The sequence below is a fragment of the Manihot esculenta genome, chromosome 18, assembly GCF_001659605.2.
Source record: "Manihot esculenta cultivar AM560-2 chromosome 18, M.esculenta_v8, whole genome shotgun sequence".
NCBI lineage: Eukaryota > Viridiplantae > Streptophyta > Magnoliopsida > Malpighiales > Euphorbiaceae > Manihot > Manihot esculenta.
In genome coordinates this window covers 11,073,326-11,100,733 of record NC_035178.2, presented here as the reverse complement: position 1 = coordinate 11,100,733, position 27,408 = coordinate 11,073,326, and the positions used below count along the sequence as shown (strand labels likewise).

Genomic DNA, 27,408 nt, shown 5'->3' with positions numbered 1-27,408 from the left:
ATGTTAAGCTTTTAATTTTAAATAATTAAATCAAATCTTTAATATTTATCATCAAATTAATTTTGACCAAATGTCAAATTTGACACAATTGTTTTATTATTTATTTAATAATTTCATTATCCAACCAATTAAGCTACTACTAACGAAGATTAAACCCTCAGCTTACTGATATTAACCCTCAACTAATCAAATTAATAACTCAGTTGTGTTTCTTCCTAAGCTTAACCCTAACTTCACCATTACATTTAAACGACAAAAAAATCCACAATCCGATAATTAATTAATTTGGTTAGCAGAGAACGAGAACAAAAAAATAAATTTAAGTGGGTTAGTCACTTAAACAAAAAAATAAAAAATTCACATCGATTTTAAATCGATAAACATAACGTGCTTTTATAAAGATTTTAAATATTTTTATTTTTTTAATTAATTTTTTAAGTGAGTTAAAGTCTTATTTAAATTTATTAAGGAATCCTCCTCTCTGCTCACGGTGGTTAATAAACAAATTATAATTTTTGAGATTCACAATTTTCTTTAAAAAACACAAAAATAAAACAAAGTGCCAACCATTGGCAGCGAGCGGAAAATAAAAGAAAGTTGCATCATATATTAGATGATTCTAATTGCTTTTGCATAAAATCCTTCGTCTCCTTCATCAACAAATCAAATTCAGGCAGCTCAGGAAAAACGTAAAATGAGTGAAAAGCATTGGCAAACTCAACCAAATGCACTTCTTTTCCAGATTTCTTCAATCCTTCATAGTACCTCTTCTGCCAGTCCTGCAAAGGATCAAATCCTCCAACAAATATGATCGTCGACGGTAACTTAACTCCCGATATATCAACCGAGTTAGGCCCAAAAACATTCGCCGCTGGGTGGTCCCGGTTTGAACCTTCCGGCAAGAATGACTTCCACATCCAGTCTGCACGATCCATGGTAAAAAATGGAGCTCGAGTTAACCTCAACTCAGATTCAGTTCGTTCTTCTCCTCCAAAAAATGGTTGTATCAATATGTTTCCGATGAACTTTAGATTAGAAAACTCATGTTCCCTTGCTTTTACTGCTATGTGATGCACCATGTTGCCTCCTGCGCTATCTCCAGCAAGAAAACACTGTTTGAGGTTGCCTGAAAAGCCTTCAAGTTTTGTGGCGTCAATGAATTTTAGAGCATCAAAACCATCCTCGTATTGGGAAGGATAACGATTATCTGGAGCCAGACGATAGTTGACGGAAATGATGATGGCGGAGAGATGCCTAGCTAGGCCGCGGCAGAATACTTCATAAGGTAAAGAATTGGCTGCCAAGAAGACAAAACCACCGCCGTGAAAGAAGAAAATAACCGGCAAACCAGCAGTAGCGGCGTCGTCACCGGTGTTGGTGGGGGTGTAGATGCGGAACCAGAGGTTTCGAGAATTGTCAACGGTGATGTCAGTGGTTTTAGCACCATTGATGGGTTTCTTAGACGGACAGGTTTTGAGGTCGAAGGAGCTTCTGAGAAAGCGGTAGACGATGCCATTAGAGCGACTGATAACGTTGAAGAAGATGGAGAATGCCCAATTGGCGAGCTTAATTTCACATGGGAGTTCCGGACTCTCTGGATCATCGTTTTGGGCCATTTTCGTCTCTCTGGGAGGAGAATGGTTATAATAATAATAGGTGTAGAGTATATATTGAGAAGGATGAAGGCTCAAACACCAATAAATTTCCATAATTGAAAATTGTAATTCTGTATTATAAAAAATTTATTAATTAATTTTTTATTTTAAAAAATATATTAAAATATAATTAATTTTTTAAAAAATTTTACTAATTAATCATTCTATTAATTAAATATTATAAAAAATACAAAATATTTTTATACATATAAACTAATTAATAAATATTTTATAAAATTAATAAATTAATTAATAAATTTTGTATCGTTTATTATCATTAGCCAATAGTATCCCTATCTGAATGCTTATCGGGCGATCATCCGAGCTCTTTCGTGGTTTTCACAATTACTTCCATGAATGTTTTTGAGGATTTCTCAGCCCTCATCTTTCATTACTCATTGTAGCTATGGTTGAGTTAAGAATCTCTTATATAACCAACCATTAATTAGTACATATTTAGAAGATTTTTTATTACCTGTTTAGCTAACCATTCATCGGTCGGCAGATCATCCTGTGCCAAAAACTTATACATGGGTATCATCTACGATTTCCCTTCCTCTGCTACCGCCATTTTGGCCAGAAAATCGGCCTCTTTGATATCACCTCTAACCACCTGATGAAGTTCACAGTTGCCCTTATTGGTAGTAACCTTAGTAGCAACATGTGAATCGTCGGCCATTTAGAGAGAGAGAAAAGAAAGATTTCCTTTTAGGTGAAAAGGGATAAGAGACCAGTTTTAATCTAAATGAACAGAGAGAATTCAATGGACTTTTCGGCAATGAAACTAAATAATGTACCATAAAATAAAGTTGTGTTGTGATTGGTCAATCTTGCAAAATAGAGAAAGTGAGGTAGTTGGTGCCTACAACAGCCACTCCAACGATCAAGTCAATGAGTTGAAGAGAAGGGCGAGAAAATTGTAATGCTTAGAACTCAAGAGTAGTTGTGTAAGAGAATAACGTCTATTTGTCTCTGTGATCGTTGACTTTTATACGGTAAGAGAACAGTGTTAATTATAATATTTTCTGAAAATTCGATAATGATGTGGCCGACTCATTGATAAGAGATCTTACCGGTTAATTGGTCGGGAATCCTGTGATTACGTGCGTAAAGAGGATCTGTTGAATTGTAGTCGTTAATAGTAACTTTCTATGGAGTCTCACCCTCTAGTTGAGAGGGCGAGTCCTGACAAATTGAGTTAACCTGAAGCGTCCAGGTCTTTTTTTCTCTCGGTGGGATCAAATATTATCTTATCAAACTTTTGCCACATAACCCTTCTTTCGAGTATCAGCACATAACTATATTAAGTATAAATGTGAATTTGTAAAAAGATGTGGATTATTTTGTCTCATAACAAAAGATTGAGATATAAATGTAAATTCATAAAGTTATTGTTTGGTATGCAATTCTTTAAAAAAAAAATTAAATTCTATTAATATAATTCAATTCTTTTCTATTTATAAAAAAAATTATTTGTTTAGAATCAATTTAAATATAATCAAATAGAATTCAACTCTTTTGTATTAAAAAAATTAATAATAAAATTTAAATTGATTTAATTTATTATCATTCTTATTATTTTTAAACAAAACATAAATATTTATTCTTATAAATAAGAATATTTTTATCACATTCATTCAAAAATCATTATTAATATTTTTGTAATATTTAAAGTCTAAATTTTACATAATTTTTTATCATTAAAAATATAATTTTATATTTTTAAATTAATAAAATAATAAAGTAAAATATTAATATTAATATTAATTATTAATGCATTAAATATTAATAGTTATTATTAAATTAAAATAATTTTTATATAGAGCAATTATTAATTAAAAATAAAAAATAAAATTAAAATTAAAAATAAAAGAAAAAATAAAAAAATTAATGGCTAATTAAATAATTTTGATTTAAATAATCTTAATTAAAATTATTTGTTGTAAAATTTTAATAATTTTAGTAAAATTTATTTCTAATTCAAAATCAATTTTCACAACAATTCAAGTGAATTGAATTCTTATATTATTAGATTTGACAAATACAAAAAAGTTTTTGTAAAAAAATTTATTTCTTTTAAATTTTTTCAAAATTTGACATTTTAAAAAATATTTGAATTATTTTATTTAATAAATTAAAAATATAATTATTAAAAAATAAAAAAAAAGTCGCATAGTATAACATGTGACAATGGATTAAAATTAATTTTAATTCATAATTAAAACTAAAATAAATTATATTTTAGTCTTTATATTTTAGTATAATTAGCGACCGATTTCTATATATTTAAAACTGAACATTTAAATATCTCTATAATCATTTCATCCAAATTAAATATCTTTCCATTTTTTTTTCTCAAAAAGAGAGATAAAACCCTTATTTTATTAATCTAGACCATGAAAGTCTCAATCTATCAGTATCAAGTAAAAATTTAATAGTAACAGGAGGCCATTGATGAATTTTTAAATTAAAATCATCACTAATGATTAAAATAGTCAAACGATCTGCTACCGCATTTGATTCCCTGTAAATTTTATTACTTTTTAAATGGATAAACTAACTTGAGTCCTTAATTTTTATTATAATTAATGGATTTGTCCTGTATGTTTAAAATCATACACTTAAATTCCTCTATAATCGGTTTATCATCATTTATTATGATTAAAATATTTTGAATCTTCTGTTGGTAACATGGGGGAAGTCAAAAGGTCTCCTCGGTGAGGAGTTAGGGTTTGTCTCCTTAGTGAGGAGTTTGTTGATTTTTGATTCTCTTCTCTTTCTCTTCATCACCGTTTTAGCCTTTTTCTCTTTCGTTCTTTCTATTTCGATATTATGGAAGGGGAGGTCATGGAGGATCGAGATGCTTTATCAGTAGAGATGGCTGGTTTATCGGTGGACAGCGGTGATCAGATGGGTCTTGAATATCAACAAGAGGAGTTGGGGGCAGGAGACAATCTTGAGCTATGTTTGGTGGGCAGATTTCTTTCGGAGAGGATTATCAACTATAATGCTATGTCTTTTTCATTAGCCGAGCTGTGGCAACCTCGTGAAGGGATGACTGTTAGGGAGTTGGGTGGTGGTCTTTATGTGTTTCAATTTTTTCATGAGGTAGATATTCACCGTGCCCTGGAAATGTGCCCTTGCACCTTTGATAATCAGATTCTGATTATAGAACGTATGTCAGGTTTTTCTACTCCTACAGAAGTCCCTCTTAATCACATCTATATTTGGCTCAAGATCTTTGATTTACAGACTGGGTTTCATTCTGAAAGGGTAGCTAAAGATATTGGCAATCAGGTCGGTCAGTTTATTGCTTCAGATGAGCGCAATTTTACTGGGGAGTTTGACTCATTTGTTCGAATCCGTGTTAGATTGGATGTTCGAAAACCGCTGATGCAAGGCATCAACTTGAGAAGAACAGGTGCAGGTTGGTTTTGGGCGAGGTTTGAATATGAACGTGTGCCCACGTTCTGCTTGATCTGTGGTATCCTTGGCCATACAAATAGATTCTGCCCTCAACTGATTCATTATCCTATAGGACAGGCCCCTCGCAACTATTCTCTGGACATCCGTGCTAAACCTCGCAGAGGGGGAATGGTGAACAAGAGCTCACGGTGGCTCCGTACGCCGGGGAGGTCTTTCCGATCAGAAGGTAGTAGTGGTTCAGCTATGGAAACTGATCAAGATTATGCCGCTTATCACGGGCCTAATTTAATTCAAATTCTGAAAAAGATAAGGGAGTGGTTACTGGAGCTGCTTTAGCTAAGTCTCCTATTTTATCTCAACATGCTGTTAATTCCCATGTACACCCAGCCATGCAATCTCCTACTGGGCTTACTATTGTGGACCTGAAGCGGCGTCGTATGGAGGAGGCATTAAATGAGGAGAGGGCCCAAGATGGTGGTACCAATGCAGGACCTGATTCTACACTTTCAAGGGCTGCACCAAAAAACATGTTATCGGCGGGTTCTGGGGACCAGGCCCGTCGAGAGAAATGAGTTGCCTTAGCTGGAACTGTCGTGGGCTTGGCAACCCACGGGCAGTTAGTTTCCTAAAAGAAATTGTTAGGGAAAAGAGGCCAAGTTTTATTTTTTTAATTGAAACTCTTTGTTATCGTAATAGGATTGAAGAAATAAAAAATTTATTGGGTTATGATGATTTTGTTTCTATGGACTGTGTGGGGCATAGTGGTGGTCTGGCTTTACTTTGGCGTGCTATTGACTCTGTGCATGTTCTATTTCAATCGGCTAGATGTATTGATGTGGAGGTTGACTTAGATTCGGTGGGTAGTTGGCGACTAACTGGCTTTTATGGACATCCTAATCGTAATCATCATCAGGAGTCTTGGGCTTTACTACAGAATTTAGCAACTATGAGCACACGTCCCTGGGTCTGTATGGGGGACTTCAATGACATTCTAGCTAATCATGAGAAGAAAGGAGGCAGACGGCAACCGAATGCATTGATTCAGGGGTTTCGCAATGCTGTAATGGTAGCGGGACTCTGTGATTTTCCCATGAGCGGATATAAATTTACTTGGGAAACTGGTAGGGGCTCAGATCGGTGGGTTGAAGAAAAATTAGATAGAGTTCTTACCTCTCCATCATTTAATTCTTTGTTTTCCCATGCTAGAGCGGCTTCGTTGGAAGCTTCTTCATCTGATCATCTTCCAATACTGTTGGAGATACGTCTCTTTATTCCGACCCAGTTGGCCAGGAGATTTAAATTTGAGAACAGTTGGAGAAGAGAGCCGCAGTGCCGTGAGTTGATCTCCAATGTTTGGAATTCGAGTGCCTCTGTGGATGTGTTTAATAAATTACTTCGGTGTGGAGAATTGTTGTATAGATGGGGGCTGGACATTCAAAATCTACATAAGCAGGAGTTGGTACAGTGTAAGTTAGATATGCAGCACTTGCGGGGTTCTCGTTCGTTGGCTGATGTTCGCAAGTTTGAGGAGGCTAAGAAGAGATACCATGACTTGTTGAGGGATAAAGAAATACAATGGAAGCAACGTGCCAAAGTCTTTTGGTTGAAAGAAGGAGATTCTAACACTAGATTCTTTCATGCAATGGCTACAAACAGAAAAAAGAAGAATCTGATTCATCGGCTCCAAGACAGCAATGGGGTTTGGTGTGAGAGGGGGCCAGCTCTCGACACTCTTATTGTTGATTATTTTCAGGATATCTTCCAGGCAAATTCGGGTGATACTCAGCCTATTATTGATCATATCCCTCACTGTATTACTGAGGAAGATAATGCTTTTCTTCTTGCTCCTTATTCACCTGAGGAAGCCCGTGCAGCAGTGTTTAGCATGCAGGCGGACAAGGCACCTGGTCTCGATGGGTTCAACCCAGGTTTTTTCCAATATCACTGGGATATTATTGGGTCTGATGTTTCATCTACTTGTATTTCAATGTTGGCTGTCGGTACATTCCCGGTAGAGTTAAATGAAACAGCATTAGTTTTGATTCCAAAGAAGACAATTCCTGGGACGATGGGGGATTTGCGACCAATAGCTTTGTGTAATGTCTTTTATAAAATAATGTCCAAGATGGTTGCAAATCGACTTAAAAGGCTATTGCCTCGGATTATTTCTCCATCACAGTCGGCATTTGTTGCCGGGAGAAGCATCCATGATAATACTATAATTGCCTTCGAGCTTATGCACTTTTTCAAAGGCAAGCGCTATGGTCGTGAGAGTTATGGTGCCTTAAAGATGGACATTAGCAAGGCATATGATCGTATGGAGTGGAATTATGTTTCGGATGTCTTGGATGAAATGGGTTTCTCAACACAGTGGACGAGTGTGATCATGCACTGTATTACTTCAGTCAGCTATCATATTGTTCATGATGGGAAGGAATTGGGTCCAATTATGCCTACACGAGGATTGCGGCAAGGAGATTCCTTGTCCCCATATATATTTATCTTGTGTACTGAGGGACTTTCACAGCTTATATCGCACAAGGTGGCTAGTTCGGCTTTACATGGTTGTCGGGTGGCTAGGAGATGCCCTGAGATAACTCATCTCTTCTTTGCCGATGATAGCTTGATTTTCTTCCATAGCACTGCTGCTGAAGCTCAGGTTGTGAAGGAGGTGGTTTCTACTTATGCACAGGCATCTGGGCAGCTCATAAATTTCACTAAATCTGCCATATGCTTCTCTAAGAACACGAGACAGAATGATCGGGCTGGTGTGTGCTCTGTGTTAGGTGTGTGCTCTGTGTTAGGCGTGAAAGAGCATTCAAGTTTGGGCAACTATTTGGGTCTTCCATCAGTGGTGGGCATAAACAAAAGGGAAATATTTGGTTTTTTAAAGGACAAGGTGTGGCAGAAACTTAACTCCTGGAAACGTCGTTGCTTGTCCCGTGCAGGTAAAGAAATCTTACTAAGAACAGTGCTCCAAGCACTTCCTAATTATGTGATGAGCATGTTCCTAATCCCTAAGACTCTTTGTCACGACCTCCAACAGATGATGAATATGTTTTGGTGGGGTAAAGGTATTAACCATGAAAGGGGAATCCATTGGATGAGTTGGGATAGGATGAGTCAACCAAAATTTGTTGGAGGGTTGGGCTTCAAGAAGTTAAGGGAGTTCAACTTGGCTATGGTTGGAAAGCAAGCTTGGAATATTGTGACTAATCCTTCTTCTTTGGTGGCAAGGTTAATTAAAGCTCGTTATTTTCCTGATGCTAATTTTATCACGGCTCGTCTGGGGTCCAATCCGAGCTATTTTTGGCGAAGCATTTGGGAAGCACAATCTGTTATTAAGGCCGGTATGTGTTGGAAAGTTGGAAATGGACAGCAAATTCGAGTCTGGGAAGATCCTTGGATCCCAAATTTGCCTTCCTCCTGGGTGCAAACATCGCAGCCTGTTAACTCACAGGTAAACTTTGTTCATGATTTGATGATTAATGGTTTTTGGAATTTGCCATTATTACGTTCAATTTTTAGTATGGAAGAGCAGCAGGCCATACTGTCTATTCCCCTCCCTCGATTTGCTGCTAGTGACAGATTGATCTGGAAGTTGGAGCCAAAGGGTCAATATTCAGTTAAATCAGTTTATAAATTCCTAACTAATATTGGGGATGGAGTTGTGGGAGGTCATATTAGTGCGATGTGGCGGAAATTATGGAACGTCAGGGCTCCTCCTAAGTGTCGCGACTTAGTGTGGAGGGCAGCCAATAATGCCATACCAGTTTTGCAGCTGCTTCAACAGCGACATGTTCCTGTGCATAATTCATGTCCTTTATGTAATCCTGTTAGTGAATCTGTGCTCCATGTGCTGGTTACATGCCCTTTTGCCAAGAGGGTATGGCTTGCGTCTTCGATTGGATGGCTTTTTCCTCAGTCGGCGTCATTTTTGGCATGGTTGTGCTCAGTTTTGCAGCTGGTGAGAAAGGAAGACCAAGCTATGGTGGTAATGATCTGCTGGGCTCTTTGGCAGGCACGGAATAATGTGGTCTGGTCTTCGAAGTGGTCGAGCCCTGCTGCTGTGGTGTATCGGGCTAGGACAATCCTCTACGATTGGTGTAATGCGCGACACGTTGATGACAGTTCTTCTGATGCTGTGCCAGCTCCTCCACCGTTACATTTCTGGGTTCCACCGCTTCAAGGATTCTTGAAAGCTAATGTAGATGCAGCAGTCTTCCCTGATGGCTTCATTGGAGTTGGTGGAGTGCTTCGCTCATATGATGGCTCTTTTGTTGGCGCTTGTCAACATAGACTCCTTGGTTACTTCTCTCCTAAAACAGCTGAGCTAATTGCCATTAGAGAAGTTCTGAGTTGGATTAAGAGGCTGGGTTATGATCAGATAGTGTTGGAATCAGATGCTCTTACGGTAGTGAAGGCTTTGCTTTCTTCTTCAACTTCTGATTTTTCTAGTTTTGGGTCCCTTGTTGATGATTGTAAATCTCTAATAGCAGAGATGAATTCAGTATCTGTGAGTTTTGTTCCTCGATCTGCCAATAGTGTGGCACATCTTATAGCTAGAGCTGCCTCTACTATTTCAGACAGGATGGAGTGGCTGAGCACCCCTCCACAATTGATTGTTCATATTTTGATGTTGGACTTCCAAATTTGAATGCAATTACATTTTTAGTTCAAAAAAAAATATTTTGATCATTCATTTTTTATTTAAAAGACCACTTACGTACACATTAACTTTTATTTATAATACCTCATTTAACTAATTTTTAATATTTTTTATTCTTCAATTTTCATTCATTAAAATACTTCAATACTTACAATTTTAGCTATTTTTAAGTGGTACCAAGTAACTTTTAAATAGGTTGTAAATTTTTATAAAAAGTATTTTAGGAAGAAATTGTTCTTTTAGAAGAAAATTGACCATCCACTAATTTTGAAATAATCTCTAAAATATATGAAAAAATTATAATTTTAGATAAATTAAATATAGAGAGATTTAATAATTTAATTTTAAAAATATAAAAATTGATTCGTCAATTACTCTAAAATTTAGGAATCAAAGTGTAGTTTATATAATATAAAATTCATCACTTATATTAAAAAAGGATTTTTAAGTGTTTATAAGAGTATTTTAAGTATTTAAAATATTTATTACCGATTGAATAATGGAATTATAAAATAAATAATCTTTAATTTAGATGGATTATTTATATAGAAATTTAAATATTCTATTTTAGAAATGTAGTAACTAATATATTAATTATATTAAAATTTAAAAATTAAAGTATAATTTAATTTTTTAAATTTAATTTATTTATATAAAATTAAAAATTTAAAACAATAACGAAAATATTTAAATTATTTCTGTTAATAGGCTTATTGTGATAGTCATCAGCTTCAGCTACTTGCGGATTTGCGGCGTAAAACTGTGACACATCGAAAGATTCGAAGGAACTTGAATTGTATATAATAGCTAGCACAGAACTACTAAATAATTTGGATTAATTATTTTGAGGCAAGTGGAAAAGTGGGTCCTAAAATTATTTGGACCAGTTCGGACCCGGTGTTTCACTTATAATTTAACATCATGAATATTTATTAAACTCAAATTCTTTATAATTTAAATTTAATATATCATCAATTTAATTTTATGAGAATGTGTAGATAATAATAAGTAGGAAACTAACAATAGTAGCACATATTAAATTTTAGGCTTATTAAACAATTAAATCAAATCATCAAATTAATTTTGACCAAATGTCAAATTTGACACAAATTTTTTATTTTTTATTTAATAATTTCATTATCCAACTAATTAAGCTACGAAAGAAGATTAAACCCTCAGCTACTAATCAAATTAATAACTCAGTTGTGTTTCTTCCTAAGCTTAACCCTAACTTCACCATTACACTTAAACAACAAAAAATCCACAATCGGGTAATTAATTTGGTTAACGAAAAACCAAAAGAACAAATTTGAACCTAAACCAGCTAGAATTACCGGAAAAGGACCAATTTTCACATCAGATTATCAAGCCCACATCACAGTAAAGTTAGAATTTTTCTCAACGAAGCTTCAAAAGTTTATCAAAATAAGAAAAAACAGAAAGGGTTTATCATCATCAGCATCATGTTCTTCTTTTGTTCCCTTTTTTTTTTTAAGTCAATGTAAGTTATAAATGGGATTGATCATTGTAATCAAACGACCAATCCCAAGTCATCAAGGAGTATCAAAGAAATTTGGGTTGTTTTCTTATCATATGGTGGTCTACCTCAAGAGTAGAGATGGTCATTCGATCGATTTAGTTTAAAATTGAATCGAATTAAATAAATTAAAAATTAAAAATTAAAATTTTAGCATAAGTGAAAACTAAATTGAATCGATTTTAGATAGAAACTGAATAAAATCGAATCGGTCTAATTCGATTCGATTCAATTCAGTTTGATCGATTGAATTTTTTTAATTGATTTCTTTTTTACACTTTATTTTTAATATTTTAAAATTTAATTAAAATATTTTAATTTTAATTATGGTCTAATATCTCTGTATTATATAAAAAATATATTATTATCACTATCCGTTTCGGTTCAATTTTTTTGATAAAAACTAAACTAAAATAATTGAAATTTTTGAAATTAAAAATTAAATCAAAACGAATCGAAATGAATAAAAATTAAATCAAATTAATTCAGTTTAATTAATTTTTTCAGTTTGAATCGAATACTGCTACTTTATTTAAGAGTAGCGAAACTTGAATGCTAAAAGTTTGGAGGCAAAGAGAAGTAAAGAGAAGAGGAGAGAGAAATAATATAAAATGTATCCCAGATTTTTTTATTTGTTTTTGAAATGGGATTGGAGAAGTATAATATGAAATCTCTCAAATTTATTTAGATGCACTTACCATTAGATTAAGTCCGAGTACTGTGACATACCTTATATTTAGGTAAAATTGATTTGGTCATTAGATTATAATCGTGACTGACATTAAAGGTTTAATTAAATTACTGATATTAAAGGTTTAATTAAATTATTAAAAATTAAAAGTTTAAAATATTAATGTAAATTAATGAAAATGTTTAATTTGTTTTTGTATTGAATAAGCGAATATAATTTTATAAATAATAAATCAATTTTTTAAACTAAGCTTGTTACACATATCTCTAAAAAACACATCTTGAATTATTTTTTTAGAAAAAAAGCTTAAGCCTTGAAGGCTAAAGTAAAAAGGTTTCATAATATATGGAAAAATTAGAAAAAAGAGAGAGGTCATGAGAGAAAAAAAATTTAGAAAAGCGGATGAGAGAGATATAAAGTGGGAGAGACAAGGAGAGTGAGAAAAAGAGGGGAGAGAAAGAGAGGAATAGGGAAAAATAGGAAGATAGATTAAAAATTGTAAATTTACTATTCAACTATACAAAAAGAACAATTTTTTTGGGGGGAGGCAAGATTAACTTGGAAGTGATTCAGGATACAGTAGTTGAATATTTTTGAAAGATTTACTCCTTGCAACAACCTCATGATTTTCGTGCTGCTAGTAAAGGTTTGTCTCCGTGTCACATCTGATTTGAACCTCAAGCTTACAAATTAATATCTATGGAAGTGATTATAAACGTGATATTTTTAAAAAAATGAAATAGTCCGATCTAAAGTGACGAGTAACGATCAAACTTATTAATTATTTTCAAATTCAGCAAACTTACAAAGATTGACACAAAAAGCACCGATGACCAAAACGCTTCAAGGGAAACATTATTTTAGGATTTATTAGGGAATCCTCCTCTCTGCTCACAGGTTCATAAACAAGTAATAATTTTTGGGATTCATAACTGCTGCTTTTATCTGTTAATGAACAGACAATTTTCTTTGAAAAACACAAAAATAAAACAAAGTGCTAACCATTGGCAGCAAGCGGAAAATAAAAGAAAGTTGCATCATATATTAGATGATTCTAATTGCTTTTGCATAAACTCCTTCGTCTCCTTCATCAAACAACAACGTTCAGGCAGCTCAGGAAAAAGGTAAAATGAGTGAAAACCATTGTCAAACTCAACCAATTGCGCTTCTTTTCCATATTTCTTCAACCCTTCATAGTACCTCTTTTGCCAATCCTGCAAAGGATCAAGTCCTCCAACAAATATGATCGATGACGGTAAGTTAACTCCCGATATATCAACCGAGTTAGGCCCAAAAATATTCACTGCTGGGTCGTCCCGGTTTGAACCTTCCGGCAAGAATGACTTCCACATCCAGTCTGCAATGTCCTTGCTCATAAGTGGAGCTCGAGTCAACCTACACTCAGATTCAGTTCGTTCTTCTCCTCCAAAAAATGGCTGCATCAATATGTTTCCGATGAACTTTAGCTTAGAAAACTCATGTTTCATTGCTTTTACTGCTATGTTATGCACCATGTTGCCTCCTGCGCTATCTCCAGCAAGAAAACACTGTTTGAGGTTGCCTGAAAAGTCTTCAAGTTTTGTGGCGTCAATGAATTTTAGAGCATCAAAACCATCTTCGTATTGGGAAGGACAACGATAATCTGGAGCCAGACGATAGTTGACGGAAATGATGATGGCGGAGAGATGCTTAGCTAGGCCGCGGCAGAATAATTCATAAGGTAAAGAATTGGCTGCCAAGAAGACAAAACCACCGCCGTGAAAGAAGAAAATAACCGGCAAACCAGCAGTAGCGGCGTCATCACCGGTGTTGGTGGGGGTGTAGATGCGGAACCAGAGGTTTCGAGAATTGTCAATGGTGATGTCAGTGGTTTTAACACCAATGATGGGTTTCTTAGACGGACAGGTTTTGAGGTCGAAGGCGCTTCTGAGAAAGCGGTAGACGATGCCATTAGTGCGACGGATAACGTTGAAGAAGACGCAGAATGCACAATTGATTAGCTTAATTTCACATGGGACTTCCGGACTCTCTGGATCATCGTTTTGGGCCATTTTCGTCTCTCTGGGAGGAGAATGGTTATAATAATAATAGGTGTAGAGTATATATTGAGAAGGATGAAGGCTCAAACACCAATAAATTTCCATAATTGAAATTTTTAATTCTGTATTATAAAAAATTTATTAATTAATTTTTTATTTTAAAAAATATTAAAATATAATTAATTTTTTAAAAAATTTTACTAATTAATCATTCTATTAATTAACTATTAAATATTATATAAAATACAAAATATTTTTATACATATAAACTAATTAATAAATATTTTATAAAATTAATAAATTTTTAAATCACAATAACTTAATAATAAAATAATTAATAATCAGTTTTCTCTATTTTTTATTTTAATTTTTATAAATATTATTTTACTTATAAGTTAATTTAATCAATTAATTATTTTATTTGTACTTATAAATTACTTATAAGCTTGTTATATTATTATAAATAAACAGATGATTTAAATTTATAATTTATAAATTAATTTAATTAATTTATAAATTACATTAAATATCTTTAAAATTAATAAAAAGATTAATTAATAAATTTTTTAAAAATTATAAATATTTGATATATTTTAAAAATTAAAAAATTAATTAAAAATTTTTATTATAAAATTAAATAATAAATTTTTTTAATAATATTATACGGACTTTTTCACATTTTTTCTATTTATTTTATTTTTTTTATTTTCGATATAAACGAAGCATTATTTTTTTAAAAAAAATCTATCCAAAATAATATAAAATTGATATATGATAAGATATTAAAATTAAAATTAAATAAAATAATCAGAAGAGTTGAGTTAATAAGAAAGATCCATTCAAATTCAAAGTTTTGTGCTCAGACCACTTTTAAAAAAAGTTTCGTGTGCGACCACGTTATTTTAATTCTAACAATATATTTATGCAAGTAGCTTAAGCTAATGAAATAATTCGAAGTCTATGTGGCTGTGAAAGCCGAATGTTTATTTAATTTATTTGTATATTTTTTTTATAAAAAAATATTATTTATGAAAAAAAAATATTTTTCAATAGAATAATTTATTTTTTTATCATTTAATTTTAATTTAAAAATAAAATTTATTAATAAATTTATATATGAAAATTTTAATAAAAAATTTAAGATGTATTTCTCTTTTAAAAAAAGTGCATTATTTTTCTTAAAATAATTTATTTTTTATTTTGATAAAAAAATATTTTATATTAATTTATAAATGTTTCAAATATTAAAAAATATTTTTTATAAAACAAATAAAGCCTTAGTCTCTAAATTTTATTACTAATATTAATTTTTTCTTCATATATTAAAACTTAGACTTTTTCAAAAAATTTCCACGCTTAAGCATTTCATTCAACTTTCCCTTTGTATTTTAAGCCATATGACTGTTTCATCTCTATATATTATAATTAGAGAAATTTTGAGATATATAAATTTAATCTACTTATATTTAAAAGATATTAAAATAGATTATATCTATTTTTTCATAAAAAAATTATTTATTTATGTTTTAAAAATATATTGATTCACTGTCGATCGAATCTAAATAAATATTTTTTTATAATTATTTATAATTATAATTATTTATAATTGCATTACTTTTTTTTTTTAAATGAGAGAAATATCATTAACTCAAAACGATCAAAGAAACTATATGAGGAGGAGGGATATGAACTCAAACTTCTTAACCTGACTTAGAATGAGCCGATGTTGCTAGAACATGAGCAACATCATTCGTAGACCTGTGAATAAAACCACATCTTGTTTCTTCATAACTGGATAGAAGCAATTTACAATCTTGAACCAAAAGACCAAAAGGTGATAGATCATCTAACGAAGCATTGTTAATGGACACAACAAGAATCTGAGCATCCGATTCGAAAAGAACTCGATCCCATCCACGCTCTTTAATCCAGCTCAATGCTTCTCAAAAAGTCATTGCCTCAACGCACTTAACCTCCATTTGACTGCAAAAACAGCATGCTTTAGTCGCCATAAATCTATCATTAGCATCTTAGACTACACAGCCGAAACCTAGTGAACTTCGTTGCGAGTTTAAAAGACGTCAATATTAACCTTAATCCAACCCTGTGGTGGAGGAGACCAGACAGTCAAAGCCGACACATTGGTGCAGCTGGTAGAATCAGAGCAGGCCCCCCTCCATTGCTGCAAAACATTCAGTGTCATGAAGAACACACCACTCGCAGTTCGACCCTAAGCTTTCCAAATAATATTATTTCTGTTATGCCACAAAGCCCAACATATCATTAGAATAATGGAAGCATTCTCCGCAGAAACAGTAAGGAAGGCTAAAGAGAACCACTCCCTAAGAGAGGCAGTGGAGAATGCAGGCCAACCCAAAGGCAAACTCAACCAGCAACTGCGGGCAAAAGGACATCGAACAAGAATATGCAAGACAGTCTCAGGAGCCTCATGACATAACGGATACATCGAATCAACCGGAACTCTCCTGGACTGAAGCAAAGAGAGGCAAGAAACAACATTAACTAAAGCACGCCAGCAGAAATTAAGCACTTTAGGAGGCACTTTCGTATTCCAAAAACGACTCCATATCTCACTACCTTCCCTATGTCGAAACCAGCAATCAGAAATTTGTAAACACTCTTGACAGAATTAATATATATATCTCTTTATTTTTAAAATTCAGCAATTTAATTCATCTATTTTGACTCCATTAAATTAGAGACCCTCCATATAATTTTCCGTATAGTTATCTTCAAAAGGATCAACATATCTTTAAGTATATAATGTTTTTCATCCTTAGTTTATGGCAAAATTGACAATTATATTCTTTAATTTCTCAAAAATATATAGTTTAATTCTTATATTTTAATTTTATTTAAGGATTTATAATTTGATGGAGTTAAAATATTAAAAAAATATTAAATTTTACAAATAAAATGATATATATATTAATTTTAGAAATGTAATTAAATTGAATCAAACTAAATCGAGATTTAAAGAGTTCAATTTCGTTTAATAAAATTATTTAAAAGCTTGAGTTCGAGTCAAGTTTCAAATATAAACTCGAGTTCGACCCATAAAAAAATTATTAAACTTAAACTCAATTTGTAAAAAACTCGTTAAAATTCAATTCGAGTTTAATTCATAAAAATTCATTTATCACCTTAATGAATCAAATTAAATTCAACTCAAAAAATTCTACTTTAAATTTAAATAAATAAATAAATTCAACTCAAATTTAAATTTTGTTAAAATTATAACGTTAAAATTTCACTTTGAGTTTAATTTATTTAAATTTTAAACAACTAAAATTTTATGAAACTTTAAATAATTTGTTTATATGAAAAATTTATTAAAATCTCTTGAAATGAAACTTTGAGATGAGCCGTGTTTTTTCAGGAAAGTTAAACTCAATTTTTTCATAAATGGAAACAGTCAGCACTCGCATTTATCATCTATTTGTTGTTACGTTGAACTTTGATTCGCATATAGACTTTTGGCGCAGTGGTGCAGCAATTGATATAAATATCTTTTGACCTGGGTTCAATATTCCCAGCTCCTCTGTAAAAGTTTTTCAAATTTTTTTCTTTTTTAATTTTTCTTAAATTTTTCTTTTTAATTTTCTTATTAATTAGCTAAAAGGTTACATAATAATAAATTAAATATTTAAATATTTTAAAAGTTCAAATACTCATTATAAAATCTTTAATCAATTATATAAATATATATAAAATAAGTTTAATATCATATAATAATGAGTTTAATAATCATTTTTAATAGGAAAAAGTTTTATGTAAAATTTATTAAATTATATAAAATGAAATTTAAATTTATATATAAATATTCTATTTAAGTGAGGGAGAGTTATATTTAAATTTGTATTTTATATTACTTATTTTATAATTTAATATTTCTTCTTATAAATATATATATATCATCTAAAATTAAACTATAATTATAAAACTCTATAAATATAATACACATTGTCTATCTAATTAATCATTATTAATATACTTTTATAATTATTCTCATCTTCATATTGTGTGCTTAATTATTAATAATTATATAAAAAAGTTTTATAATTATATTTTAATTTTAAAAAGTATATAATTTTTACGATTCAATTTATCATATAATATTATTTGAATAATAATATTAAAGAATACTTATTATAATAGTTAATATTAATTATTTATAATTTCTAACAATGTGATTTTCAAGTATGTATAGTAGTTTATAATTATTTTTTTTTAATAATGTATAAATTTGTTCATGAGCTTACTTAACGAATTAATTTACGAGTTTACTTAAACGAGACTATTCACGAGTCTATTCAACGAATCTACTCGTGAGCCTATTCAACGTGTCTGTTTAACGAGTTAGCTCACAAACCTGCTCTAACGAGCCAGCTTGTGAGCTTGCTCACGAATCTGAAAACGAGTCAGCTCATGAGCCTGCTCAATGAGTCAGCTCACGAGACTGTTCAACAAGTCAGCTCGCGGGTAAGTAGTGGCTGGGTTCTTGATTAGAGAATCTATGAATTTAGTGTTGTGCGTTCCTTTTTTCAATGTTTCACATGTTATCTTATAATGTAACTCTTTCACCTATATTACATCTGCAATAAAACGCGAGATAAAACTCCTTAAAAACTCACCCTCTCTTTGGCATATCTTCTGCAAGTCAAAGGAAAGTTTTTTAAGAGGTATGCAAGTAATAAATCTGAATTTAAATAACATAGCGAATTGTGTAAAGTTTTAAATTGAATGTGCACTCAGATGTTGGTATTATTTCTAAACTAAACCTGCGAGTATTGATGGAAACACTTAGCACAACACAAAATCGTTGACATCTTAGAGCTGCACATTGTCCTAAAGATCACTAGGTAACTTCTTGGATCTGGTGTTAGTCATATTTGTCCAAACTTGAAAGTTTGAACTTGGTGGGAAATGTCTCTACCAAGATCTTTTCTGATAGGGACGAGGCATCGTCCAGCCCATAATCCTCCTCATGCTCCTTCTAGAACCTTTGCACGACTCGTATCAGCTTTTAGTCAACATCCTTTAAAGCCTCGCCTGACGACTCCTCTTCCTCTAGTTTTGTCTTCCTCTTGGACTGCGTATGAATTGCCTCTATCCGAGTCCTTGGAGTGTCGTTTGAAACTTTCTCCCTTATCCTGGGAGCCATGAAGGAGGCCTCCTCCTGAGCTTTTTACTACTTGAGAGTGGCCTATAGCCTTCTTATGTATTGAAGCATCTTCTCATTTTTAGATTACACAAATCAGCCTCATTAACCATTGATGGGGTGTTTTATCCACTATTAAGAGTGGAAGAAATGATTACGCCCTCTTAGAGAACAGAAAAGGGAAATATTGCTTTTTAAAAGAAAATGAAAAATCGATTTCTAATCCAAATGATTAGAGATAATTCAATGGATCTCCCGTCAACAGAACCAAATGTTGCTGAAACAAAATTGATGATGTAGCCAAAATAGAGTTGTGCTGTGATTGGTCAATCTGAAAGAAAGAGAGTGAAGCGGTTGGTGCCTACGACAATCACTCTGACGCTTAAGTCAGTAAAGTGAAGAATAAGGCGAGTATAAGGAATTGCTTAGAAGTCAATACTAGTTATGTAAGTGAATAACATACCTTTGTCCCTATGATCATTAGTTTTATACTGTAAAAAGATGGAGTTAATTACGATATTTTCTGAAAATCTGATTGGTCTCGACTAATTGATAAGGAATTTCATGATTATAAGTGTAATTAAGATTGATCGGCATTATATCTATTAATGGTAATTTTATGTGAAAACTCGACGTCTTTAAGAGGTGAGTCTTGATGAAGAGCCGGATGCTACAATATCCGGGTCTCTCTTTCCACAATTGAAATCGCGTATTTATTTATCAGACTCTTACAACATGACTTATTTTATGGTCACAGCTCATGACTTGACTTGGGTGATTATTTTACAATATTAATTTATAAATTAATATTAATTTATAAAATATAATTTTTTTAGTAATAAATCAATTTTTATTAAAATATTTTGTATATTTACAAATAGGTGCAGATATCTTTAAGTGGAAATGTGAGGAAGTACATATTTTAAATTATAAAAAAAACTAAAAATTTTCAAAAAAATAAAATAAATATTACTAAACAATAACATAAATATTTGTATAGTCCTTTACTTTATAAGATATAATAAAATAATTTAATAATTTAATTTAATTTACAAAATAAATTATTAATAGTATTAATTATTTAATTGTAATTTTAAAGAGGCACTTTCTCTTTGCTTTACTTTTAATATAACCTTTGTTCTTTTTATACATATTAAAAAATAATTTTTTTATTAATTTTTTAATTATACTCACTTTAAAAACATTAAATTTTATTAAAGATTAAAAACTATTTTGAAAACTTTTTAAAATAAAATAAAACTAAATAATGTTATAATAATTAATTTTTATATTATTATAATATAAAATAGAAAAATAAACAATAATTTGAGATAATTAAAAAATAAATAAATAAAAGTTATACGACGGAGGAAGCATAATAATATATGAATTTTCTATTTACTTTACTTTTAATATATATAATAGAAAAAATTATTTTTTCATCCAAATTATAATATAATTAATGAATTCGTTCATTTGTTTTTAAAACTTAATACAGTTTTTGAAGTTTGATTCTATTAAAATTAGAGATTTCTTTATAAAAAATGTCATTAATAATAAAAAAATGATCTAACTATCCTTTTTATAATCCAACATTTTAATACTTGAAATTTAATTTCTATAAATTTATAGGTCTTTTTATCAAAGAATCAAATCAACAAAATCCATTGACAAATCAAAACAACAAACTGAAAAATCTGAAAATCAATCTCCATAAATAAATAAAAATTTCAATAAATTCAATATTTAAATTCAATAAATATAATAAAAATTAAGAAAAAAAATATTTTTTCGTTCCTAAAATATAATATAATCAATAGATTTGTCATCTATTTTTTGAACCTAACACTTTAGCCTCTAGAATTTAATTTCATCAAAATTCAAAAAAGAAAATTTCAAACTCAATCTGCATGAACAAATAAAAACTTCAATAAATTCAATATTCAAATTTAAAAAATATAATAAAAAATAAAATATATAAAATTTAAATTATTAAAAATTAAAAATTAAAAATTCAATAGAAGTTTTTGTGATGCGGCTTACTAGCGATCACTGCTCATCATTCACTACTCCAACTGCTCTTTGCTCGAGTCGCTAGTGCCACTCAATACTCCTCCTATTTACGTCACTCACTCCTTGTATCTTTGGCTACTCGCACTGTTTGCTGATTGCATCTCCAACAACTGGTGTTGTTCAATGCTAGTATTTTTAGTCACTCGCATCGCTCGTTAATCGCATCTCCCCCACTGCTCTCATCTCCATCTGTTCGCATCACTTGTTGCTCACTACTTGCGTTTATGATCACTCGCGTCACTTGCTGCTTGCATCATCGGTCGCTCATGTCACTAGCCGACCTTCCATCTCCTTCTTCATTATTACAAAATGTGTTTTTAACATACAAATTTTGTACTTTTGAGTATGGGTTAGAAATGAATAATGAAGAGGGTGTGAAAAGTGAATGAAAGAAATATGAGAATCTGAAGGGTAGAAGGAATTTTTATTAGGAAAAAATATTATTTAGATCTTATGGTATAGAGAAATTGACTGGTTGTTTTATCAGTTTTGAAAAATATATTAAAACGCGTACGACATTTTAAAAAGTTTACTAGTTAATCATTTCGTTGATTTTAGTAATTAAATATTATAAAAAAATCTAAAATACTCTTTGATACAAAGAGACTAATTAGTAAAATTTTTAATAATTTGAAGGACCAACTAATAAGTTTTTTAAAACTATAGAGACTAAATAGTAAAATGCTTAATGATAAAATTAATAGAGAGACTAACTAGTAGATTTTTTAAAACGTCAGCCACGTTTTAATATATTTTTTAAAATTAAGAGGCTAATTAGCGAGTTTTTCTATACTATATAGATTTAGTAATTTTTTTATTTTATTATTGATAAGAATATTTTTTGATATTATATTTAATCTTTTTTTTAATCAGGCGTAAATCATTTATTTAACATAAATTTTTTATGAAAAAATTTTAAATTTTAATAAAATTAAAGTTTAAATTGTTAGGATTTTAAAAATAAAAAAATAAATTTATTAATTATATTATATTTCAAAAATTAAAATATAGTCCTTCCTATATAATATATAGAAATATTATGAATAATCATTTTAAAATAACTGTTCAACTTTATTTATTATATTCTGTTTGAAAAAAAAACTTTATTTATTATATTAATTAAAAAATATAATAATTAATAATTAATTTAAAAATATATATAATAAATATTTTTTAACCTATTTGAGGAGAACGTTGAACAATCTCTTGAAAAAATGACCATATATATATATATGAAAAATGATGGTCATTTTTTAAAATTATTTTAATTCTATATTTTTTATTTTTAAGTATTACCCCCAAAATTAAATCACAGTGTTTTAAAAATTATTTTCATGTATTTTTTGGATTTTCTTTAATTGTATCCATAAAATTTAAGTTGTAGGCGATTACCAACCACTTTTTGTAGATTTTTTTTTTCAAAATAATTTTAATATTATAAAATAAAAACTTTTCATTTGGTAAATTTTTTATGAAAATTTGATTATTTTTAATGAAGCATTTGATTGATATATTTTTTAAATTTATTGCTAATATTTTTATTATATTTGACTTGAAAATCATATCTATACAAATAAATAGCCGACAATATTTTTGTCGGTATAATTTATTTTATATTTTAAATTTTCTCTTAATTTTTAAACGTTGTCAATTTTCTTCACGTAATTTAAATATTTACAATATAATTTAAATATTTACATAATTTGGTAAAATTCCAAAATTTGTAACAATTTTATTTAAATTTTTTGAAATTGCAAAATATTAATGTAATCCTATCTATTTTTTACCATATTTTTCTGATCTAATCATATCATTATTATTATTTAATATTCATTTATTATAAATAAAATAAAATTATCCATGAGTTGATATATAGACGTAACAAAATTAGATTTTAATGCCACAAGTTAAAAAATGAAGTTTAAAGTTTGATTAACTTTTAATGGCTTTTAGAAATTTAGCTAATTAAATTAAGGCTCCGATTGATTTTACACAATAAAATATTTTTCATAAATTTTTTTTACGTTAGAAACATTAAAAATTTAATTAACAGAACATATTTTTTAATTCAAAAAATGTTAGCTATTTTAAAGAAAATAAATTTTTTTAAAAAAATAATAAAATCATTTTTCACATCTTGAAATCTTTATTAAAATACTTATTTATCTTTTCATTTGGAATCAAAAATTTTACAAAAATTTAATTTAATTAAATTTTTTTATAATATTTTTATTTAAAATAAAAAAATTTTAAATTTTTTAACCTGAAAATTTTCATATATATATATAGATAAAATGATAAATAATTTTACAAAAATTCATTTCAATTATTTTTTTATAAAATTATTTGTATTAAATAAGGTATATAAATTTGTTAGTAAATTTTATTTTTTAAATTAAAATAAATAATAAAATATAAATTATTTCGTGTTTTTTTTAAATTAAATATTTTTAAATATAAATTATTTACATTTTTATCCTCGGAATAGCCTCGTATTTTTGTCCCCAAACCAATGAAACTGAAATTTTTGGATTTGCAAAATGGAAATGAAAATAATTACAATTAAGTTTTTATATTTTTATTTAATAGTTAAATAAGTTTAATTTTATTTTTCTAGACCTGTTAAGTCTTTTTTACTTTTACTAAAGGCTAAATTAGATTATCAAAGTGCTAAAAGTGAAGAATTATTTTTTGGATTTATTGGCGAATCCTCGCTGTTCACACTTTGACAAAACAAAAAAAAAAACCAAATAATTTTTGAGATTGGTGACTGCCATTTTCATCTGATAATGAAAGATGGAGAAATGCCAACCACAAGAATTACAACAGCCAGATTTTCTTCAAGAAACTGAAAAATAAAACAAAGTTGCATCACATACCAGATGATTCTACTTGCTTTCGCATGAAATCCTTCATCTCCTTCATTAACATAGAAAACTCAGGCAGCTCAGGAAAAGCATAAAATGAGTGGAACGTCTTGGCAAACTCGACCAAACTCGCTTCTTTTCCATATTTCTTCAATCCGTCACAGTACCTTTTTTGCCAGTCCTGCAATGGATCAAATCCTCCAACAAATATGATTGTTGCCGGTAACTTAACTCCCGATATATCAACCGAGTTAGGCCCAAAAACATTTGCCGCTGGATGGTCCCGGTTTGAACCTTCCGGCAAGAATGCTTTCCACATCCAGTCTGAACGCTCCATGGTTACAAATGGAGCTCGAGTTAACCTCAACTCGGATTCAGTTCGTTCTTCTCCTCCAAAAAATGGTTGTATCAATATATTTCCGATGAGTTTTAGATTGGAAAAATCATGTTCGCTTGCTTTTACTGCTAGATGATGAACCAAGTTGCCTCCTGCGCTATCTCCAGCAAGAAAACACTGTCTGAGATTGCCTGAAAAGCCTTCAATTATTGCGGTGTCGACGAATTTTAGAGCATCGAAACCATCTTCGTATTGAGAAGGATAACGATGCTCTGGAGCTAGACGATAGTTGACGGAAATGACAATGGCGGAGAGTTCCCTAGCAAGGCCGTAGCAGAATTCATCATAAGGTTTAGAACTGGGGGCCATGAAGACAAAACCACCCCCGTGAAAGAAGAAAATAACCGGCAAATTACCTACAGCAGCAGCCCCATCACCGGTGTTGACGGGGGTGTAGAGGCGGAACCAGAGGTTTCGAGATTTGTCAATGGTGATGTCGGTGGTTTTGACACCATTGCTGGGTTTCTTAGACGGAGAGGTTCTGAGGTCGAAGAAACTCATCAAAAAGCGGTTGGCAGTGCCATTAGAGCGACGGGTGACATCGAAGGTGAAAGAGAAAGCCGATATGGAGATATTTAATTTCCATGGGAGATCCGGCCACTGTGGAACATCGTTTTGGGCCATTTTCGTCTCTCTTGGAGTAGTATGGCAATGATAACAGGAGATGTATACCGTGTAAGGTAGAAGGATGAAGGCTGAACCCCACTTTATAATGAAAATAAGTCCAATTAAAATATATTTTTTTATTCAAAATTTTTAATCAATTAAATCTCTTAATAAATTTTATTTATTTTTTATAATTTAAAATATCTAAAATTTAGTATTTAAATTAATATAAATTTTTAAAAATACATAAATATAATAAATAAATTTTAAAATTATAAAAATATATTTTTAATTATTAAAAAAATATTTTATTATTAAAAAATATTTTATTAGGTAAGAATTTATTTGACTCCAAAATAAAAATACAAAAATTTAATTGGTTAAAAAAAATAAATTCCACTTATTTAATCTTTGAATAAGAATAAAAGGTTTAATTGAATTTATATTCAATAAATAATATCCTAGAAACGTACCATTGGGTTTCTATGTCAGTTCTTTAATTTTGAAATACATGTTTCTGATATTTTAAAAGTTATATTAATTAATTTTTCTGTAATTTTATTTATTAAATATTATAAAAAAATTTAAAATATTTTAATAAAAATAATTAATTAATAAATAATTTTATAAAATTAAAAGACTAAATTAATAATTTTTTCATATTATAAATTAATAAAATATTTAATAATTAAAACGGAAAAAAAATTCTTTTAAAATCTTATAAATATTTTAATATATTTTTTAAAATTAAATAATTAATTAATAAATTTTGTTATAATATAAGAATTAAATAGTAAATTTTTTATATTATTATTATTATTTTTCCTCATAAATCAACTTTACATGGTTACTACTTATAGCAAACTTTTATTATAATAAAAAAAATGTGAATATGTAACTGATATAAAATTTTTAAGTGAAATTTAACTATCATTTCTATAATATTTACTGATGAGAGTGCATCGAAAGGAAATACGTGAAATTTGAGAGAAAATATTGAGAATAACAATAATTAAAATAATAATTTTTCATATTATGGCAAATGATAATTTAAAAAATTTATACTTATAAATTTAATTTGATGATAAATATATTTAAATAAATTTAATAAATTTTATTTTTTATTTTTTAATTTTTAATTAAAAATTTATATATTATAGCTGAATCGATTTTGCATTTAATAAATTAAAAATTAACAACACATGCTAATTCGATGGTTGTCAATAGATCATCTGCCTCTGGTGCTCTAATAAATAAACACTATACTTATATAATAATATCATATACGATTTATTTCGTGCTGTCTTATCCACTGCAGCAATAATAAAGGAAAATTAATTTATCCATGTGGCATTATTATTAAGGTCTGATAAAAGAGGGACCCTAAACAGTAATTGAATTTTTTTTTTAAATAAAAATTAAGAATTAAGAGCATAAAATTTAATAACTTTTATATTTATTCAAATATATTTATTATTAGACTAATTTTATGAGTACAACAATAACTGAATTTAAATAATTATTTTTCTAACAATATATTTGTATCTTCTTAACTCCATTTATCTATGTATTTTTATTTAATGAGATTATTCTAAATGTATGTAGCTGTGAAAGCTGGATGTTTATTTTTTTTGAAAGTAAAACTTTTTATTGTATTAATAAAATTTTATCAAAATAAAGAGAGATGTTATTTTAACATAAAAGACGATAATGTTTAATAAATTTTTTAATCAAAGTATAAGCAGTTAGAATGGTATGACGACGAACCCATCTAACAGAAATATCAGTTTTAGAGTCTAATAAAGATTTACAATAATTCAAAATCAAATATAGTTTAGAAATATCTAAATATGAAAACTGAATAACTTGAACTACATTCCGAGAAACCAGAAATAACACGTTAAAATATATTCTCAGAATTTTCCACAACAAAATCGTAACCAATAAAATTTTGAGTTTGAAACAAAACTCCATCAACTTGACAAAACCAACTGAAATTGTCCAAACTTGATACAAATCTTGGCGGAGCAGAATTGCCGAAATCACGTAGCTATAGACTTATCGGTCTCTGGTTCCAACGAACATGTGCAAGTCACAGAAAGTCTCCACATAATTCAGTTTCCCACATAAATAGCAAAAAATAATCAGTTTTTCATATTGAAACTTCACAAGTAAATACATTACCATCAACTCCAACAAACTTCTTCCGTCATTTCAAGATTGCCGAATGTCAAAACAAACTTTAACTCTCATAGGGTCAGGCGAC

General features: G+C 29.7%; 4 protein-coding genes across 4 annotated transcripts; 1 reads left to right on the top strand and 3 right to left on the bottom strand.

The window, feature by feature from the left end:
• Positions 1-530: 530 nt before the first annotated feature.
• Positions 531-1,686, bottom strand: LOC110607104 (probable carboxylesterase 18). Its single transcript, XM_021746161.2, has one exon. It carries the CDS (start codon positions 1,614-1,616, stop codon positions 603-605), a length of 1,014 nt encoding a protein of 337 aa, XP_021601853.1. The 5' UTR covers positions 1,617-1,686; the 3' UTR covers positions 531-602.
• A 2,801-nt stretch (positions 1,687-4,487) lies between these two features.
• LOC122722399 lies at positions 4,488-7,891 on the top strand. Its single transcript, XM_043953092.1, has 5 exons — positions 4,488-5,082; positions 5,194-5,307; positions 5,388-5,610; positions 5,778-7,773; positions 7,886-7,891. Exons 1-5 carry the CDS (start codon positions 4,488-4,490, stop codon positions 7,889-7,891), a joined length of 2,934 nt encoding a protein of 977 aa, XP_043809027.1.
• Positions 7,892-12,732: 4,841 nt separating this feature from the next.
• LOC110606355 (probable carboxylesterase 18) lies at positions 12,733-14,070 on the bottom strand. Its single transcript, XM_021745125.2, has one exon. It carries the CDS (start codon positions 14,027-14,029, stop codon positions 13,016-13,018), a length of 1,014 nt encoding a protein of 337 aa, XP_021600817.1. The 5' UTR covers positions 14,030-14,070; the 3' UTR covers positions 12,733-13,015.
• A 7,055-nt stretch (positions 14,071-21,125) lies between these two features.
• On the bottom strand, positions 21,126-25,235 carry LOC110605862 (probable carboxylesterase 18). The gene is made up of 2 exons (XM_021744528.2): positions 24,152-25,235; positions 21,126-21,566 (listed from the first exon to the last, which is right to left on the bottom strand). The coding sequence occupies exons 1-2, from the start codon at positions 25,158-25,160 to the stop codon at positions 21,526-21,528; spliced, it is 1,050 nt and encodes a 349-aa protein (XP_021600220.2). The 5' UTR covers positions 25,161-25,235; the 3' UTR covers positions 21,126-21,525.
• Positions 25,236-27,408: the final 2,173 nt, after the last annotated feature.

Coding starts and splice junctions, on each gene's coding strand:
- LOC110607104 (XM_021746161.2), bottom strand. CDS start 1,616: ATGGCCCAAAACGATGATCCAGAGAGTCCGGAACTCCCATGTGAAATT.
- LOC122722399 (XM_043953092.1), top strand. CDS start 4,488: ATGGAAGGGGAGGTCATGGAGGATCGAGATGCTTTATCAGTAGAGATG. Junction 5,308..5,387: donor GAGGTCTTTCCGATCAGAAG/GTAGTAGTGGTT, acceptor ATTCTGAAAAAG/ATAAGGGAGTGGTTACTGGA. Junction 5,611..5,777: donor AGGGCTGCACCAAAAAACAT/GTTATCGGCGGG, acceptor TTATCGTAATAG/GATTGAAGAAATAAAAAATT.
- LOC110606355 (XM_021745125.2), bottom strand. CDS start 14,029: ATGGCCCAAAACGATGATCCAGAGAGTCCGGAAGTCCCATGTGAAATT.
- LOC110605862 (XM_021744528.2), bottom strand. CDS start 25,160: ATGGCCCAAAACGATGTTCCACAGTGGCCGGATCTCCCATGGAAATTA. Junction 21,567..24,151: donor AAAGCAAGTAGAATCATCTG/GTATGTGATGCA, acceptor GTAATAATGAAG/AAGGAGATGGAAGGTCGGCT.